At 34.8% G+C, this 16929-nt stretch overlaps 2 protein-coding genes across 2 annotated transcripts; both read right to left on the reverse strand.

Moving 5' to 3' along the window:
• Window positions 1–508: 508 nt before the first annotated feature.
• Window positions 509–2030, reverse strand: LOC132164416 (uncharacterized). The gene is made up of 2 exons (XM_059574924.1): window positions 1014–2030; window positions 509–929 (listed from the first exon to the last, which is right to left on the reverse strand). The coding sequence occupies exons 1-2, from the start codon at window positions 1981–1983 to the stop codon at window positions 589–591; spliced, it is 1311 nt and encodes a 436-aa protein (XP_059430907.1). The 5' UTR covers window positions 1984–2030; the 3' UTR covers window positions 509–588.
• A 7489-nt stretch (window positions 2031–9519) lies between these two features.
• On the reverse strand, window positions 9520–11820 carry LOC132163977 (omega-3 fatty acid desaturase, endoplasmic reticulum-like). Its single transcript, XM_059574369.1, has 8 exons — window positions 11372–11820; window positions 11160–11249; window positions 11010–11076; window positions 10803–10895; window positions 10537–10722; window positions 10362–10442; window positions 10053–10190; window positions 9520–9961 (listed from the first exon to the last, which is right to left on the reverse strand). The coding sequence occupies exons 1-8, from the start codon at window positions 11683–11685 to the stop codon at window positions 9770–9772; spliced, it is 1161 nt and encodes a 386-aa protein (XP_059430352.1). The 5' UTR covers window positions 11686–11820; the 3' UTR covers window positions 9520–9769.
• Window positions 11821–16929: the final 5109 nt, after the last annotated feature.

Consider the following 16929-nt stretch of genomic DNA (forward strand, 5'->3'; position numbering starts at 1 on the left):
ATTCCAACTTTATCCCTACTATAAAAAAATATGTGCATCTCACATGTTCAAGAGATACATGTCACTTTTATAGTATAGGTTGAAGGAAATTCCTCCAACCCAGTTTGGAGGAAAAGTTTGTTCTAAAACTATATAGGTCAACTATAATCTCGCCTATTTAATTAAATGAGAATAAACCCCTTAATCATAACCCGTTAATTTTATGTTAAACTCAAATTGAGTTTGGGAGTTGTATAAAAAGTTGTTAGCCCTATTAATAAAACTTGTTAGCCGGGGATCATAACCCGTTAATTTTATATAAGTTGACCATAGCCCCGCCTATTTAATTAAATGAGAATAAACCTCTTAATCATAACCCGTTAATTTTATGTTAAACTCAAATTGAGTTTGGGAGTTGTGTAAAAAGTTGTTAGCCCTGCTAATAAAACTTATCGATTCATAGAACTTATATTCAAATTCCACTTCATGGTGAGAGCGGAAAACAAGAATTAGAAAAGAAAAAACAAAATGAAACAAAATTTCTTTGTTGAGTTTATTGACAATGCGAAATTTACAAAGGTTTATATAACTCTTGCATGTTCAAATTTTTCATGGAAGTCCAGATAGTTGACCTACCAATTCATCTAACAATTGATCAAGAATTTCAAGCTCACAACTTGCACCAATATCTTCATGCTTCCACATTCCCCTGTATACCCAATTTGATCCAACCAACTCTGCTCCAGTCAGCCTGGAAATTTCATCCCACATATCCACGTAGTTTTGACTCTGACACTCTTTCTTCTTTGCTCCATGATATTTGCCTTCAACTTTCTTTGTTGTTAGCTCATCGCCGATTAGATTACTGTCCTTTCGTGGAGATTGCTGCTTGTGATTTTCAAGCTCCGGCGATAACTTCCTTCGTGACTTTGAATCGGCCAAACTCGACTCTGAAATTTTGAAAAATAAAGTTCTTGAATTTGCAAATTTGAAGATGGAAAAACTTCTACTTTAGAAAGACAAAAGTAACAAACCTGATATTGGGATTTCAGGATCAGTGAGGAAATGGGCAAAATCAAGAACAGAAACAGGGCTCGAATCTTCGGAGCTGCACTCAGATTCTGTGTTTTGAACGACACAAAGACTGGTTTTTTTCCTCTCACTTAGTTTCCTTCCATGGAAGACTTCCTTCTGGTTAACGGATTTGGAAGTTTTTACTGCTTCCGGGGAACCGTATGGTTTTTCGTTGGAGTTCTTTGAAGGAGACCGAGTAATACTTGAACCTTTAGACTTGCCATTATCAGAGATTCTCTTACTCTGCTTCTTTTTGGCTTCTTGACATCCTTTGTTGTTGTTGTTGTTCTTCGTCTTCTTCTTTTCTGACACCCTCTCTGCTCTGTTCTCCCCATTTTTACATCTTTCTGCTCTTCTTTGCTTCAATTCTCCAAAACCCATTTCAGATTTCTTCCCTTTTGATCTTAACTCTTTATTCTCACCTCCAGTCTCGAAGCTGAGTATAAGAAAGTTTTCGTTTTCTAGCTCGAGGAATGTCGGCATCTCTCGGAACGACAACGTGGATTTCACCCGCCGATGCTGCCCCTGCATTGAATCAAACCCCGCCAATTGATCCGTAGAGTTCAAGGATCGGCTACGTGAAATTGAATTCGGTTTCGAACTTGCATGCAACAGATTGTTGATCTCCGGCATCGAATCCAAACCCATCAGCCTTGCTACTATCCCTGGCGAGGCAGAGGCCTCGAATCTCTCTATACACTCCTTGGCGGCCTTCAATTCTTGATCCTTGTCACACACCACAGAATCAGCTTCTCTGATTTGATCTGAAGGGTGTGTAGGAAGGTTACCAGAGCAGAGAATTCTGCGCAATATGCCGGCGAGACACCCGGCAGTGGCACTCTTTGAATTACACATGTTTACATCAAAAGAGGCAGAGGAGGAAGACGACGAAAAAGAAGGAGAAGAAGAAGAAGAAGATAACAACTTCATGATGAAGTTTTGAAAGAGAAACAGTGAGTTGGGTCTGTGGAATTTCAACTTTCAACTTTCAACTAGCAAAAGGAGTAGTAGTTTACAGAAGAAGAAAAAAAAGAAAAAGAAAAAAGCAATGGGGGAAAAAGAGAGAGATTTGAATTTGTTGTTCCATGACAGAGAAAAGTGCTGGGAGAGAGTGTGAGAGGTGGCGGGCTTTGCGTTTGAATGTTGGGCACTGGCGAAGTGGTGAAAGGGGGTGTTCAGGAATATGTTTCCACGCGCGGTGTAAAGTCAATTTGTGCAATTTGTTGTCTTGTGCGAATGGCTCAAACATGCAGCAACCCTCTCTGGGTGCCTTATCGTACTAACACTGCTCTTTGCAGCTAAAGAAATGCAGCAAAAGAGGGTCCCTTTAGTTGTCTATCTATGACTGCTATAGTGCCAAGAAAAAAAGTAATTATATTGAGCAGAATCCTTTATAATTTGACGATGTGACTGATATAAACTCTCGGTAAAACTTATCCTTAAAAATAGGCTTATAAAATAATAGTGCTCAAGAGCTTATATATACACGGTTAAGATTAGACTTAACTCATATGGGACATTAGGATCGTAAAATACTACTACACTCCGCAGCCGACGTTCATGACGGCTCACTCTATCGACACTGACCTAATGGTAGTCATTTCTCTTTTGGTAACTCTACTTTTTTATCAGTATTAATCAACGACTTAATATTATACTCATACATAGTAGCAAGACATTTTAATACGGCATATAGGTCGCCTTCTTCGTGACTCGACCACTATGCCGCAACTTATTTTATCATATACTTAACATGGTGGCCAACTAGCTTTAATACCAAATTATACAAACTTTGGGTAAAACTCATTATTGAAAACCAGCTTACAAGTAAAAGGTGCTCAATAACTTATATACATATGGTTAAGATTAAACTTAACCTATGTGCAACACTATGATCGTAACAGTGACTGTAAAAATTAGTTTTAAGATTAGTTTTTTTTTTCTTTTTTGAAGATTTAAGGATTGATTCTTACAATCATGTCATTCAGTTGTATAGGAGTTTACTAAATAACATTATTTATTAAAAAATAAATAGACTTACGACTTTATTATTTCTGTCCTAATATGACATTATCCTTTCAAAAAAATAGAAAAAGTTACATGATGGGGCAATTTGTTAAAAAATATATTTGTCCAGCCTCCCTTATTGAACCTCTACACCGCCACTAGAGCCTCTTAAAGTGACATACTACCCCAAGACTCATCAAGTTGCCATTGATGAGCCTAGGGTGGTCCGCCACCTCGAGGGGTGATTGCGGTTACCTTTGATGTGCCATGTAGTGGCCACAACCAAACAGCTCGGATTTAGTGGTTACGTAGCCCGACCACCCCCCATATTGTAGTTAGGGTTGAGCTGTTGAGGGTAGCTCCAACCAAGAGAAAATGGGTGCAATTTTTTTGTTTTTTGTCAACATGACACTTTTGTGTAAGGAATTGAGATCTCAAACATTTTGGTTTGGGCATCACATCGTGGGAAAGTTTATATTAAATTCACTTGTTTAAATAAATTTTGAATTGTTGAACCATTTTCAGATAAACAATTTCATAAGAATTGTCTTATATGTGGGATTTGAATTAGGACAATTTAACATCTAAATTCCCTCTATAAGTGCAACACTACACACGAGGGAGCAAATGGAAAATCTAATTGTGTATAGTGTATACTATATTTGTGAATAGTATTAAGGGGGAGGCGACATGATGAGATGAGCAATCCAATAAGGGTGTCATACGAGCAGTGGGGTGACCAAACTCTATTGGGTTTCGCAATTTGCAGCCGAAGAAACTGACTTTTTGGTGGTTTGTTCAAACTGAGCTAAGCCACTTTAGAGAGGTTCCCCCCCACCCCACCCCCACTGACTCGTTGTTTTTGCCCCAAAAAAGGCAGAAAGAGTGAGTGCTGCTGTGGAATGCTTTTGTTGTTGGGGATCGCAAAAAGTATTGAAAGGAGGAGTGGGGCTTACGTACCTCTTCCTTCTGTTGTTTTTTAGTTGTTGTGTTATATGACGACATCCATTTTTTTTGGTCCCATTTCATATTTGGGATTTTTCATTACTTCCAACTATTTGACTGTTTCTTGTTGTGAGAATGTGAGAATAAAAATACCCTAGAAAACTACCTTTTGCCTCTATGAATTATAACGCTTTAACACTTTTTTTCATGAATTGTCAACTGTACTACTTTGCTTCCATAAACTATCATTTTGTGCTCAAAACCCCTTTCTGCCAGTAAAAGTCGTTAACTCAGACGGTCAATCCTTCACTTCGCGTTACTTTGCCATCATGAACTATAATGCATTGTCACTTTGTCCCATGAACTACAACACAATTATTTGGACTAATAAGAAGTTATTGAAGCCCATTTTTGGTTTCTTTTGCTTTCCTTTTTATTGTATGGAACCCAAGCGTACTTTTCTTTTCTTGTAATGAATTTATCTTGCCTAAAAAAACAAACAAAACAAAGAGAGTTTGTGGCTTGTGCACTCAAAAGCCCAAAAGCCAGAACAAAATTTATTTATGACCATTTAAACTGCATTTACTGGTCACCGGGCTCAAAACAGTGTCCACTGAATATTTGGACCAACGAGGATGCAGCTTGGAGTTTGTCTTGGGAGTCTGGATACATGATAGTTGGGCTCATCTTATGGGCTTAATCCACTGACCCAGGCATTGGTCGGCTTGGTTGGCCCATTGACATCCTTGGGCCTGATATTCTGGAAGTTGAAAGCAAAAAAATAAATAATAATAATAATAATTTGAATCATAAAATGAACCCTTTATTCTATTATACTTTTAGGGGACATATTAATTTAATAGACTAAAATAAAGGAATTTCTTCATAGCAAAATAAAACTATGTGAAAAGAAAAATGACAAAAAAGAAGGCAGGGAGCTGCTGGGTATAATAGCTACACAATATTCTCAAGTGTATAAAATAATAATAATAATAATAATAATAATAATAAAATGTGGTGAAATTGTCCTCTTGTTGACTGTACGGACCACATGCATGCTGAACTTCACAATTAATAGTATTCATCCAAAAATGCTGGGGGTGGGGGGTGGGTAGCCTTGGAATCCGTTCATCCAGATTTAAACTTCACATAAACAAAAGATTTCTAATTCCAAAAATGTTGTTAATTCTCGGCTTTTGGGTTAACTATCTTTTTGATTTTCGTGTTTTACGTTTTTTACTCAAATTTCTCTTTTATGTCTTCAAAAGGAGTCTGTCTAGGCGGCTGTCAAATTGAGGCAGCCAAACGTGGTCTAATACGTAGTTGTTTTTAAAAAATAAAATAATAATAATAAAAAAAAAATTGAAATAAAAATTGTGTTGTTTTTTTTTTTTATTATTAGCTAAATTTTTATGAGTTAATATTTGGATTTTAATGTCTTAAAACTAGTTTTTGGATTCAAAACTAAAACCTAAGGATGGAAGGTTAACTTTTTAGGGATGGTATCACCATAAAGGGATTCGGTTATCCTAAATTTAGTGCTAATGCTTCAAATTCGGTCATCCATAATCCCCATTGTAAACTTTTTCCTCTTCAATTAAAAAAAAAAAAATCACTTAGTAGACACTTGACTGACTTTTGGCAGCCGAAAATCTCTACTTCTTCAAAAGTGTCGGAATTTTTATTTATTTATTTATGGTTTATCATTTTACTCCTCCATCTATATTCCATACATTTATGTTTATTTATAAAACATATTGATATTATAATGATTATCGGTTTTTAAATAAATCATTGCTAAAAGGAAAAATTAAAAAAGAATGATCAACATTGTCATATCAGCCTAGCATCATAGAATGCAGTATATAATATTTCTCAACTTCAAAAAAAAAAAATAAAAAATAAAATAAAAAAAAGAAGAAGAAGAAGAAAAATAACGGTTTGTGGGGGTAGAAAGTAGAAACACATCCATAGGTGGTAATGGATTCCCCACAAGTGTGCAACAATAGCTCCGTTTGTTAAACTTTTATTTATTTTTCCCTTTTTTTTTCTTTTTTTTTTTCAAAATAAAAACATGGGTAAATGTATAATAAATTTATGAGAAAACACATGAAAACTAAAAACACCCTCTTTTTTTTTTTTTTTTTTTAAACCCTTTGGGTCAATCGAAAAGGTGTGTTAAATCTCTCCGTTACATTTTCTCCCAATTTTCTAACGTCCGTCCATTCATTCCAAAATGAATCGTTTTGCTGAGGCCGTGAAAAATGAATGTACTATGCTATGTTCACCCCTCTTTCCATGTTCTAATACATAGGAAGATCTCAAGCGGCTGAATTGGTTGTTTCCGGGAAGATTAAGAGCATGTACCATGTTCAAACTCCAAAATGTTTGATTACTTGAAAACATTGTTGACTTAGATTTTTGGCAATCTTTATGGTCCTGTAATATAGTTTGATTTCTCATCTTCTATTGAGATATCCAATATTGACTTCAAATGTTTCAGAAAGCTATGTGTCTTGAGTGTTTTGAGAGTTAGCTATGTGTCATGTCTTTGAGGTCATGCAAAATGGATGCCGTGCTAAGCTTCCATATTAATTGTCTTCATCGGTCGGTGCCTAGATATGTGCGTAATTGAGTGTAAGATTGAGAATTTGACATTACTTGGGGGTCTTAAAATACATTGGTAGAACTGTAGAGGTTAGGAAGACATGAAAAAGAAGTTAAGCCCACAATAATTAATCCACCTTTTCTTAAAATTTCAATGCACAATCTCTTCTCCATTAATATTGGTTACACCAAGTACACTTTACACCCACTTCTCATGTTTGGTAAGCATCAATTTCATTAGTGACGGAATTAAAATTTCTCGTCAAGGGGCCAAAACATAAATAATGGGTCGTCGAGACTATATTTGATGAGAAAATATAACAGAGGGATTTAAGACACCTTTTCAATTAACCCAGAACGTTACATTTTCTCCCAATTTTCTAACGTCCGTCCATTCATTCCAAAATGAATCGTTTTGCTGAGGCTGTGAAAAATGAATGTACTATGCTATGTTCACCCCTCTTTCCATGTTCTAATACATGGGAAGATCTCAAGTGGCTGAATTGGTTGTTTCCAGGAAGATTAAGAGCATGTACCATGTTCAAACTCCAAAATGTTTGATTACTTGAAAACCTTGTTGACTTAGATTTTTGGCAATCTTTTTGGTCCTGTAATTAATATAGTTTGATTTCTCATCTATTGAGATATCCAATATTGACTTCAAATGTTTCAGAAAGCTGTGTCTTGAGTGTGTTGAGAGTTAGCTATGTGCCATGTCTCTGAAAACATGCAAAATGGATGCCGTGCTAAGCTTCCATATTAATTGTTTCCATCCATCGGTGCCTAGATACGTGCGTAATTGAGCATAAGATTGAGAATTTGACATTACTTGGGGGTCTTAAAATACATTGGTAGAACCGTAGAAGTTAGGAAGACATGAACAAGAAGTTAAGCCCACAATAATTAATCCACCTTGTCTTAATTTTTCAATGCACAATCTCTTCTCCATTATTGGTTACATTAAATACGCTTTACACCCATTTCTCATGTTTGGTAACCATCAATTTGATTAGGGATAGAATTAAAATTTCTCGTCAAGGGACCAAAACATTAATAATGGGTTGTCGAGACTATGTTTGATGAGAAAATATAACAGAGAGATTTAAGATATCTTTTCGATTGACCCACGGAGTTGAAATTGAAAAAAAAATAAAATAAAAAATAAAAAAATTGAAGATGTTTTTAGTTTTCACGCGTTGACTCATAAATTTATTATATATTTACCCTAAAAACATTAACAAAATACACAAAATACTCATAAATCATTCAAAATAATTTTTATTTTTAAGTCACACCATAACACTTTTACAACTAAAAAAACACCCCTCAAAACAAAGAAATCTAGTGTCTTTCCATGTCTTTTCTTTTTGGGAAGTTTTATTCGAAAAAGGCTCTGTTGATATTCTCACCGCCCATTACAAAGCAAGAAAGTAGTGGGCATGCCAATGCCATCCACCATGTCCGAAGCTTTTTGTTAATAATGTCAAAAGTTCTCTGATTCTATTTTAAAAGAAATGAAAAGGCTTTTCCCTCCCCCCCTCTGTCAATGAATTATGAAGGTGTCAGACATCTTTTACTAGGAAGATAATTAAGAATTTCTGTCATATTCTCTGCCTTCGATTTGTCATATTCACCAAAAGTTCTTTGGTGTATCTGGGTAAAGTTAATGCACTCATTTACAATCTTCAAGCTTCACCTCATGGGGTAAGTTTTGAATCTTTTGATAGCCAAAGTTGAGGTAATGGCACATGCATATAACAGGACTCATGTCAATCATGTGTTAAAAATCTCATAATAATTAAAGATGGTGCACAAAACTGGTTGAAATTGAGGGGAACCATGTGTTATAAATCTCGTGAATTAAAGTGTGATTCAAATGTTACGTATGGTTTAATTAGACACAGATTAAGGCGTTTAGTGATTTATTCAAAATAAGTAATTATTTGTAGAATTATAATTGGAGTTGATTTTTTTTCCCTTTTTGATGTGAAGAATAAAAGAGGTAAAATTTTGATTGAGCGTGCCTAGCTTGGCTTATAAATAAATGGACAGAAATTTCCTCTAAACCAGTTTGAAGGAAATATCCTCCTATTCATTTAAAGTAGTGTTAAGTATCTATAAAAATTTAAAATGTACATTAAATTCTTAAGGTCATTATAGCACTTTACTAACTTAAACTAACGTTTTAAATATTTATAGACACATGGCACTATTTTAAATGGGTTGGAGGATATTTCTTCCAGACTGGTTTGGAAGAAATTTCTAAATAAATAGCACGTGTATTTCAGCAATAAGTTAGGGTTTATTGCTGATATTTCTTCCAGACTGCTTTCCTAAATTTCTTCAGATTTATGTTGCTTACCTTTTTGATTTGTTTGAACAAATATGGTCGAATATATGTCAAAATATTTCTGTTGCATTTTTTTTTTTATTATATTTCAAGTTTTGCAATTTTATTGCCAAGATTCTTAGAATAGTTTTAGTTAAGTATAGTATCAAGAAGACTAGATCTTCTAATTTTCAAGTGGTGGCTCAGAAAAGAGTTTTAAAAAAAAAAAAACGAAATAGATCTCAAGTGGCTGTATCCACAACCACAAGATTTCTAGCCTTTGCCCAAACAGTAATCTAAGCACCAAAAAGATGTTAATATACCCATCTTGATGTATATATTCTACTTACAACTTGTCTCCTCGAAAGAATGACCTTTTTAGTATGGGATCCCGTGCGATAGAGCTATCTTGTTATTTTTACGAAGCACCTGCTTGTATGCCCGGACAAGCTTATTGCACAAAATCTAAATCTATTCTTTCCACCTTAACATATTCTTTATGTAAAAGGAGTGACAAGACACACCCAAAACTTCGAAAAGAGCCTTAACACAATTAGGTTTCGAGTACCTCATTAAAGCAGTAACATCATACCAAATATTAGCTTAGAGAAAGGTATGCTTTATCATCAAAATACAACTATTTGAAAGTTCATCATAACATAACAATCATTTTCTCCATTGTGGAGAAAAGAAGAGGATCTAGATCTCATAATTTTGGAAATAAAAGATACAAATTGAAGTCTCCCTAGCTTATAACAGACATCAATGGACCAATTCTGAACTAGAAATATGGTTATCAAACAACTGCCAAAACTTCATCCCCAAGAATCAGTCAGGCTTGCTGAGGGAAGATTTATACAACTCAGGGTCAGTCTGGTAATAGACTATGTCTCCATTGTCATTGACATAGTGGTCTTCTGCAATGCTTCTTACTAGATTCTTGATCAAGTGAATTGGAAAAGGCCCAGATCTCTTTGGCTCACGATAGTACTTTCCAAGCACTGGTTTAGCTGCCTTAGTCTGCATAAGAAGCATTAAAACTTTAAGAATCAACTCTTTTACTAAAATGCAACAATAATTTGCTGAGGTGATAGAGAAAAAAGCTAAGCACCGCTTCCACTAGATGATAGTGTGGGATTTGAGGGAAGAGATGATGAATAACATGGGTGCCAATATCATGGTGGATGTTATTGAACATTCCATAATCACGATCAACTGTTGTCAGCCCTCCTCTTAGATAGCTCCATTCCTGTCAAGATACAAACATGAAAGATAATGAAGCCTTTTCTTTTTTAGATAACTGGAGTATTTGGGGTTTCGCGGAATTGTTTGCACTCAATGGGATTGAACCTTAGATCTAATGTTTCATGAGGGGTTAATAGTAATTAGTTGGGAGATGAACAAAGACATTTTTGAGTACCTTGCCGCGGTACCAAGGAAGCTTCTGCTCATAACCATGGTGATGTAAATAAGTCACAAGGTCCAGCCACATTACAAAAATCTGTGAACAATTGAGTGTTCAATAAGTACATTACAATTAGAGAAATGTAAAGAATTCTATGAAGTTATCAGCAGGCAAAAGAAATTTTACCCACCAAGTGAGGAATACCGTAAAGCTTTAGCATTTGAATGGGGCCTATTGCATAGGATAGAGAGATAAGTAGAGCAGCCATTACAGACCAGCACAAGGTTGAAGTTATCACATCTTTCCTTTCATTGGGGGTGAACAGTTTGCTGTATGGGTTGAAGTGGGAGCCTTGCTTTCCTGGACTTCGACTCCACTGAGATTTCATCCAGCAGGAAAAAAATTAGACCATGACAAGCACACGAGATTTGAAATTACAGAGACAAGCTTTCTCACCAAGTAGAAAGGATATGCAAACAGGGGAAAAGGCACTGTGAATCTCAGCAATCGGGTGCTGTAACTCAAACTCTTGTATAACTTCTCAGTCAACTGGGAAAGATGAAAAAAGAATTACTACAAATTGAAGATAAAAAAAACCTCAGCCCCATATATTAATTATATGCATTTTTTTCTAAAATTATTATAATAGAAGAGAGATAATACCGGAACCCATGACTCGTCATTCTCGACATTCCCATGGTTCTGGTGATGAGTTCTGTGGCTAATTCTCCTGTAGGATTCAGAGATTAGCATACATTTTTTTCATTGGTTGAAAAAGTTGATTGAGAAATGAAAGTTGTCACGAAAACCCACCATCCATGGTAGGGTACAAGAATTGCAGAATGCAAGATATGGCCCACCACATTATTTAGCTCTGGGTTATCGGAAAAGCTTCCATGGCCACTGTTGAATCGAAACAGAAGACATTGTAAAACAGAGTATATGAATGAATGAATGAATGCATTAATGGTAAACAAGAAAGTTAGAGAATGGAAGGCAAAGAATGCAGAAAAGTAAGCGATTACCAATCATGTCCAAGAACAAAAATAGCCCAGAACATTGTTCCCTGAGCAGCCCAATAGAGCGGAAAAAGGGTCCAAGAATCGAAGTAGATTGCAGCAGCAACCAATGCAACAACCACAAAGATATCCCTGAGAGCATAACTGAGAGACATCCAGGGATTCTTGACCCAGCAATGCTTGGGAATGGCAGCTCGGATCTCAGCAATCTTAAATGGAGGCGGCGCACTTGGGTCGAAATCATCTTTTCCAGGAATCCCATGAAAGCCATTACCAAACCCTCCTGCATTCTCCATCTCTTCAAGCACTGGTTCTTTCATTGGAGACCTAATCGAGAATGTGGACAGGCAGGGGGTTGGTTGTAACTTGTAAGATGAAAGGTCTACACAAGGCAAGGCCTTTATATATATAAGATGAAAGATATGAAATGAATGGAGGGAGGGATAGATGCGCACGTGAGAGTGGAAACACACAGGAGATTGAGAGAATCTGTCTCTGGATGCGCCCTACTTGCCGTGTTACACAACAGAAACGGTTACACAAACACATGTATGTAGGATTTGCACATGGTCCAAGGGGGTTACCAAGATTACACAATATGCCGACTTTTTTAAGGAGTGGCCTCCAAAGTTGCAGGCCTTCCGGTCCCCCACAGACACCATCATTATACAACTTATGCTAATTTCCGTAGCTGCTTCAAATTGCCAACCTGCTGGACTGCCCTTAAAATATTATTATTATTATTATTATTATTATTATTTTAGGGATCATGGCCGAAACTAGGCCATGTACAAGGAAATTGTGAATTGATTATAGTACGTGGGCATGATGGTCGAAAACTTGAAGGCTTTTTTTTTTTTTTTTTTTAGGGTGTTAGAATATATTCAGAATATCTTCCGAATATATTATGAGCTTTGATATTATTGGATTTATATTCTTAGTATAGGTTGATTTATAATGTTTCCTTTTAAAAGTTGACTTTTTTTTTTTTCTTTTTTTTTTTTCTTTTTTTGAAAAAGTATTCCGATGTGTGTATGCGTGTAAAATAATTCTAGAAATTACTCTTATGTCACTTTAAGAATGATGTGACTTTTTAAAATCACATTTTAATCAAAATTTAGAGGCTTTTAGTATTACTAGTCTGTTTTTTTGTTTTTTTGTTTTTTTAATTTTTAATTTTAAAAAGAGAAAATGAAAGAAAAAGGGAAGTGTGTTTCAAACAAAGCCAATTAAAATAAAGGGTGTTTATAAATATGAGCAGTGATTTACATAAAACTAGTGTGCATGAACAGTCATGCAAGTGTTATAATATATATATATATATATATATATATACTGTTTAAATAATTATTTAATTATATTTTATAATTAAATAACATAGGTGTGCATGATTGTTCATGCACGCCAGTGTTATATATATAACTAGCGTATAAATATATGAGAAAATATACTTTAGCCCATCGAATTATCACTCATTTTGAAAAGGTTTTAGTTTTTTTAATTTTTTTTTTGGGACATCGGACACATGGCATATTTTGATTGGTTTGACGTATCGAACTAACATTTTATAATTAAATAACACAGGCGTGCATGACTGTTTATGCACGCCAGTGTTATATATATCACTAGCCTATAAATATATGAGAAAATATAATTTAGCCCATCAAATTATCACTCATTTTGAAAAGGTTTTAGTTCGTTTAATTTTTTCTTCATTTTTTAATTTTTTTATTGGGACATAGGACACATGGCATATTTTGATTGGTTTGACGTATCGATCCGTTAGTTTTATGAATGGAATATAGATGCATGTACTATCTCCATATTTACCTATAGGACATGTACCATCTATGTTACAAAAAAAAAAAAAAATCATTAAAATTCAGATACCAAAAAGATTGTCTCTATTTCATTTGAAATAAATGTCTGGATTAAAAGTTGGTGAATCTAATGTGCAAACTTTTTAAAAAATGCCAACATTGACATTATGTATACTATTAGTCAACCAACTTCAAGTCATAATCATGTAATAAAATACTATACTTCAAATGAATCCTAGTCCCATAAAGTCTAGTACCGTAGAGTCTGGTTTAATTTCATGTTCAACAAGTTATTGCTGCTAAACATCCCACGACTCTCTCTCTCTCTCTCTCTCTCTCTCTCTCTCTCGTATATGTATGTTCATTAACTTACCCACCATCTTAATTATTCAATTATTTCAATGTCTCATAAGTCAAATACATAAAATATTTAATTGAAATGAAAGTTAAAGACGCAAAGTTAAGGTTGAAGCTTTAACTTACATTACACTCCAACATTGACATTATGTATACTATTAGCCGCACCAACTTCAAGTCATAACCATATAATAAAATATTCTACTTTAAATGAATCCTAGTCCCATAAAGTAGGGCTTCATGTTCAACAAGTTATTGCTGCTAAACATCCCACCACACTCTCTCTCTCTCTCTCTCTCTCTCTCGTATATGTACGTTCATTAACTTACCCACCATCTTAATCATTCAATTACTTCAATGTCTTGTAAGTCAAAAACATAAAATATTTAATTGAAATGAAAGTTAAAGATACAAAGCTAAAGTTAAAGCCCGATCTTACATTACACTCCAATATTAAAGTATTACTTATTTTAAAAATTTAAATAAGAAAATTATGATTAATAAACACAGTCAGCTAATCATTTTGGATGGAACTATTAACTTTTTTATTTTATTTTTTAAAAACAGTTAGAACACTAATACCAAAAGAAACCACCAAAAACAGACCACCGACCAGCTTTGCTTAGGAACTTGTGAGAGAACCTCTCAGTGAGAAAAGCCTCTCTCCATCATTCCATGAGACCCTTTATGCCTCTTTCGTGAGTGCATTGGGAGGAGGAAATGGCTTTGTCTCTTTTCTATTCCCTTTCCCCTCCTTTATTCCTATGCACTTTCTTTTTTCTTACTTTAGTTGCTTTACAATTCTACCTCCTCCTCTGCCACCACTTGCTGGTCCTTTCTCTGCCTTCACCGCCCTCCTTTTCCCTCTACTGTCCCTCTCCCTACCCACATGCCTTTTCTGAATGACATATTTGGGTTTCTGCCATCCACCTGCCACCTTCAACCTCCACCTCCGACGCGCTCCCCTCTCAATAATATTCCCTCACACGTGAGTCTCACGCGCCGCCGAAGTTGCGGACCGATTGGTTTTGTTATTATTTTCTGTTGTTTACCGGCTACCCCTATTACAAGTGCCCTTCATTTTGATGTGAAAGGCAAAATAAATCGATGGCTTTTGAGCTTCGTCCGTCGGGCACCCCTTCTGTGGGACATTGGTTGAAAAGCTCATTGTCAAGAGCTCCGTATTTGTATTTTACAGTGCTTCCTCTTCTTTTGTGGCCTCCAAGTACCCTTGTTGCCATTGATAAGTCATCCCAAGCATACTCTCTCACTCTCATGGCTTTTAGGGTCCGTAATTTGTTGGTGGGGGCTACCACCCTCTTGTAATTTGCTTATGTTTTAATGGAGTTTAATCTTGCCTTAAAAAAGAAAAACACCAGCTTCCCAACAGTAATTCCCACATGCTACTCTGACCAGCGCTTTCGCTTTTGCTGCCTTCGGGAGCCAATCGACAAGAAAGAGTCGATTATTGTAACTTCTATAAAGAAAAATAAAGAATAATATTATTCTTATATCTTTACCGATTTACGGTCTATAAAGAAAAATAACGAATAATATTAAATTTTTTTCTTTTTTTAAAAGTGCTAATGCAACGGTTAATTTTTATTGTCACATCATCTAATTATACGAGAGTTATACTAGAATATAGTAAATAATATTTTTTAAAAATAAAAATGATAAGCCATTAAAAGTGTACAATCATATCACTGGGTAATTTGGCGATTGTCACTGTAACAATCAATGCGACTATTGTAATTTTAAGATGGATGGATTTTTAGGCTTATTTTTAAACAAAATCGTAAAAAATATTTTGTAAGAGAGTTGTTAGGTTTGGATCCAATTCGGGTGGGCATGACTCATGCCCATTAGAGGGCCAAAGTCAAACCCTTCAAGAGGATAAGACTCAGGGCTCACACGAGACCTTATTCTGCAATATGGAGGAGAATGGTCGACTGAACTAGTATAGCCTGAGTCTAGTTCGCTCACATTTATGGGAAAGATACAGGAATCATCCCCCGTATTGGGAGAGTGGTCCTGGTCCACATTTATTATAGGAATGGTGAGTTCGGCGCATTTATGGTGAGGGTAAGAAATGTCGCTTCTCGCCTCAGGAGAGTAGTTCACATTTATTAAGGAAGGGGCATATTCGGTGCATTTATGAAAATTGTAAGAGAAGTCGTTTCTCGCTTGGAAGAGCAGTCCACATTTATTATAGGGATAGCGAGTTCGAGGCATTTATGACGAGAGTAAGGGAGGTTACTTCTCACCTCAAAAAAGCAGTCCGCATTTATGAGAAAAATGACAGATTCGACTAAAACTCCATCATGAAACAATTCATGTGGCTCGAGAAGAGTAGGGGTGTGCGGGCGGTTAAAAACTGCCCGCTAACCGCTAATCGTTATAACCGTTAACCGCTAATCGCTTAACCGTATTAACCGCTAACTGCCAAACGGCTATAACCGCCTAGCGGTTATTGGGTTTACTAACCGTAACTGCTAACCGCCTTTTTATATAATATATTTTTATAATTATAATTATAAAAATATTTATACATATAACATAATCACTTGATCATTAAATCACAATTTTTTTTTAAAATAATTAAATCACAATTTGAGTATTAATATATTATCACTATAATTTATATGATTATATCACATGATCAATTGATCATTAAATCATTTGATTATATAATAACAAATTATACATATATAATATGACATAACTCATAAGTATATCAATTCATACTAATACAATAGTTAAATATCTAGAGACTTATTTCCAATGTATGTTATAAACTTATAAGTCTATATATGTTATAAACTTATAAGTCTATATAAGTCTACATATGCATATGAATAATATAAATGTATAATATTAATACTTAATTATATGATTCAATGACAATTCAAATACTTTATTCAAGACTTCAAGTGAATCATATTATTAATGTACAATGATGATATAATTCGTATAATATCAAATTAAGTAATTGACATTGGATTAAACAATGACCAATGTGTTACTTATAAACACAATTTAAGTATTAATGTATTATCATTATATGTTGTGACAGTTGTCTGAATTCTGAACATTTTTTTATATGTTGTGTTGAATTTTTTTTTTTTTTTAAGTTAACCGGTTATGATTTAATGTTTAAGGAAATTTTTTTAAAGTACAAGTAAATGTAAATTTTGGGTCAAATATTTTTGATTTTTCAATATGGGCTCTTTTTATAGCAATTGGGCCCAAGAAGACACTAAAAAAAAAAAGAGAGTAAAAAGAAGCCCAAAAAGCCCTAAAGAAATCCCAAAAAGGCCCAAAAAGCCAAAAAAAAAGCTCAATTTTGAAAAAGCGGTTAGCGGGCGGTTATCTATTTTACTAACC

This window comes from Corylus avellana, chromosome ca10, assembly GCF_901000735.1.
Source record: "Corylus avellana chromosome ca10, CavTom2PMs-1.0".
NCBI lineage: Eukaryota > Viridiplantae > Streptophyta > Magnoliopsida > Fagales > Betulaceae > Corylus > Corylus avellana.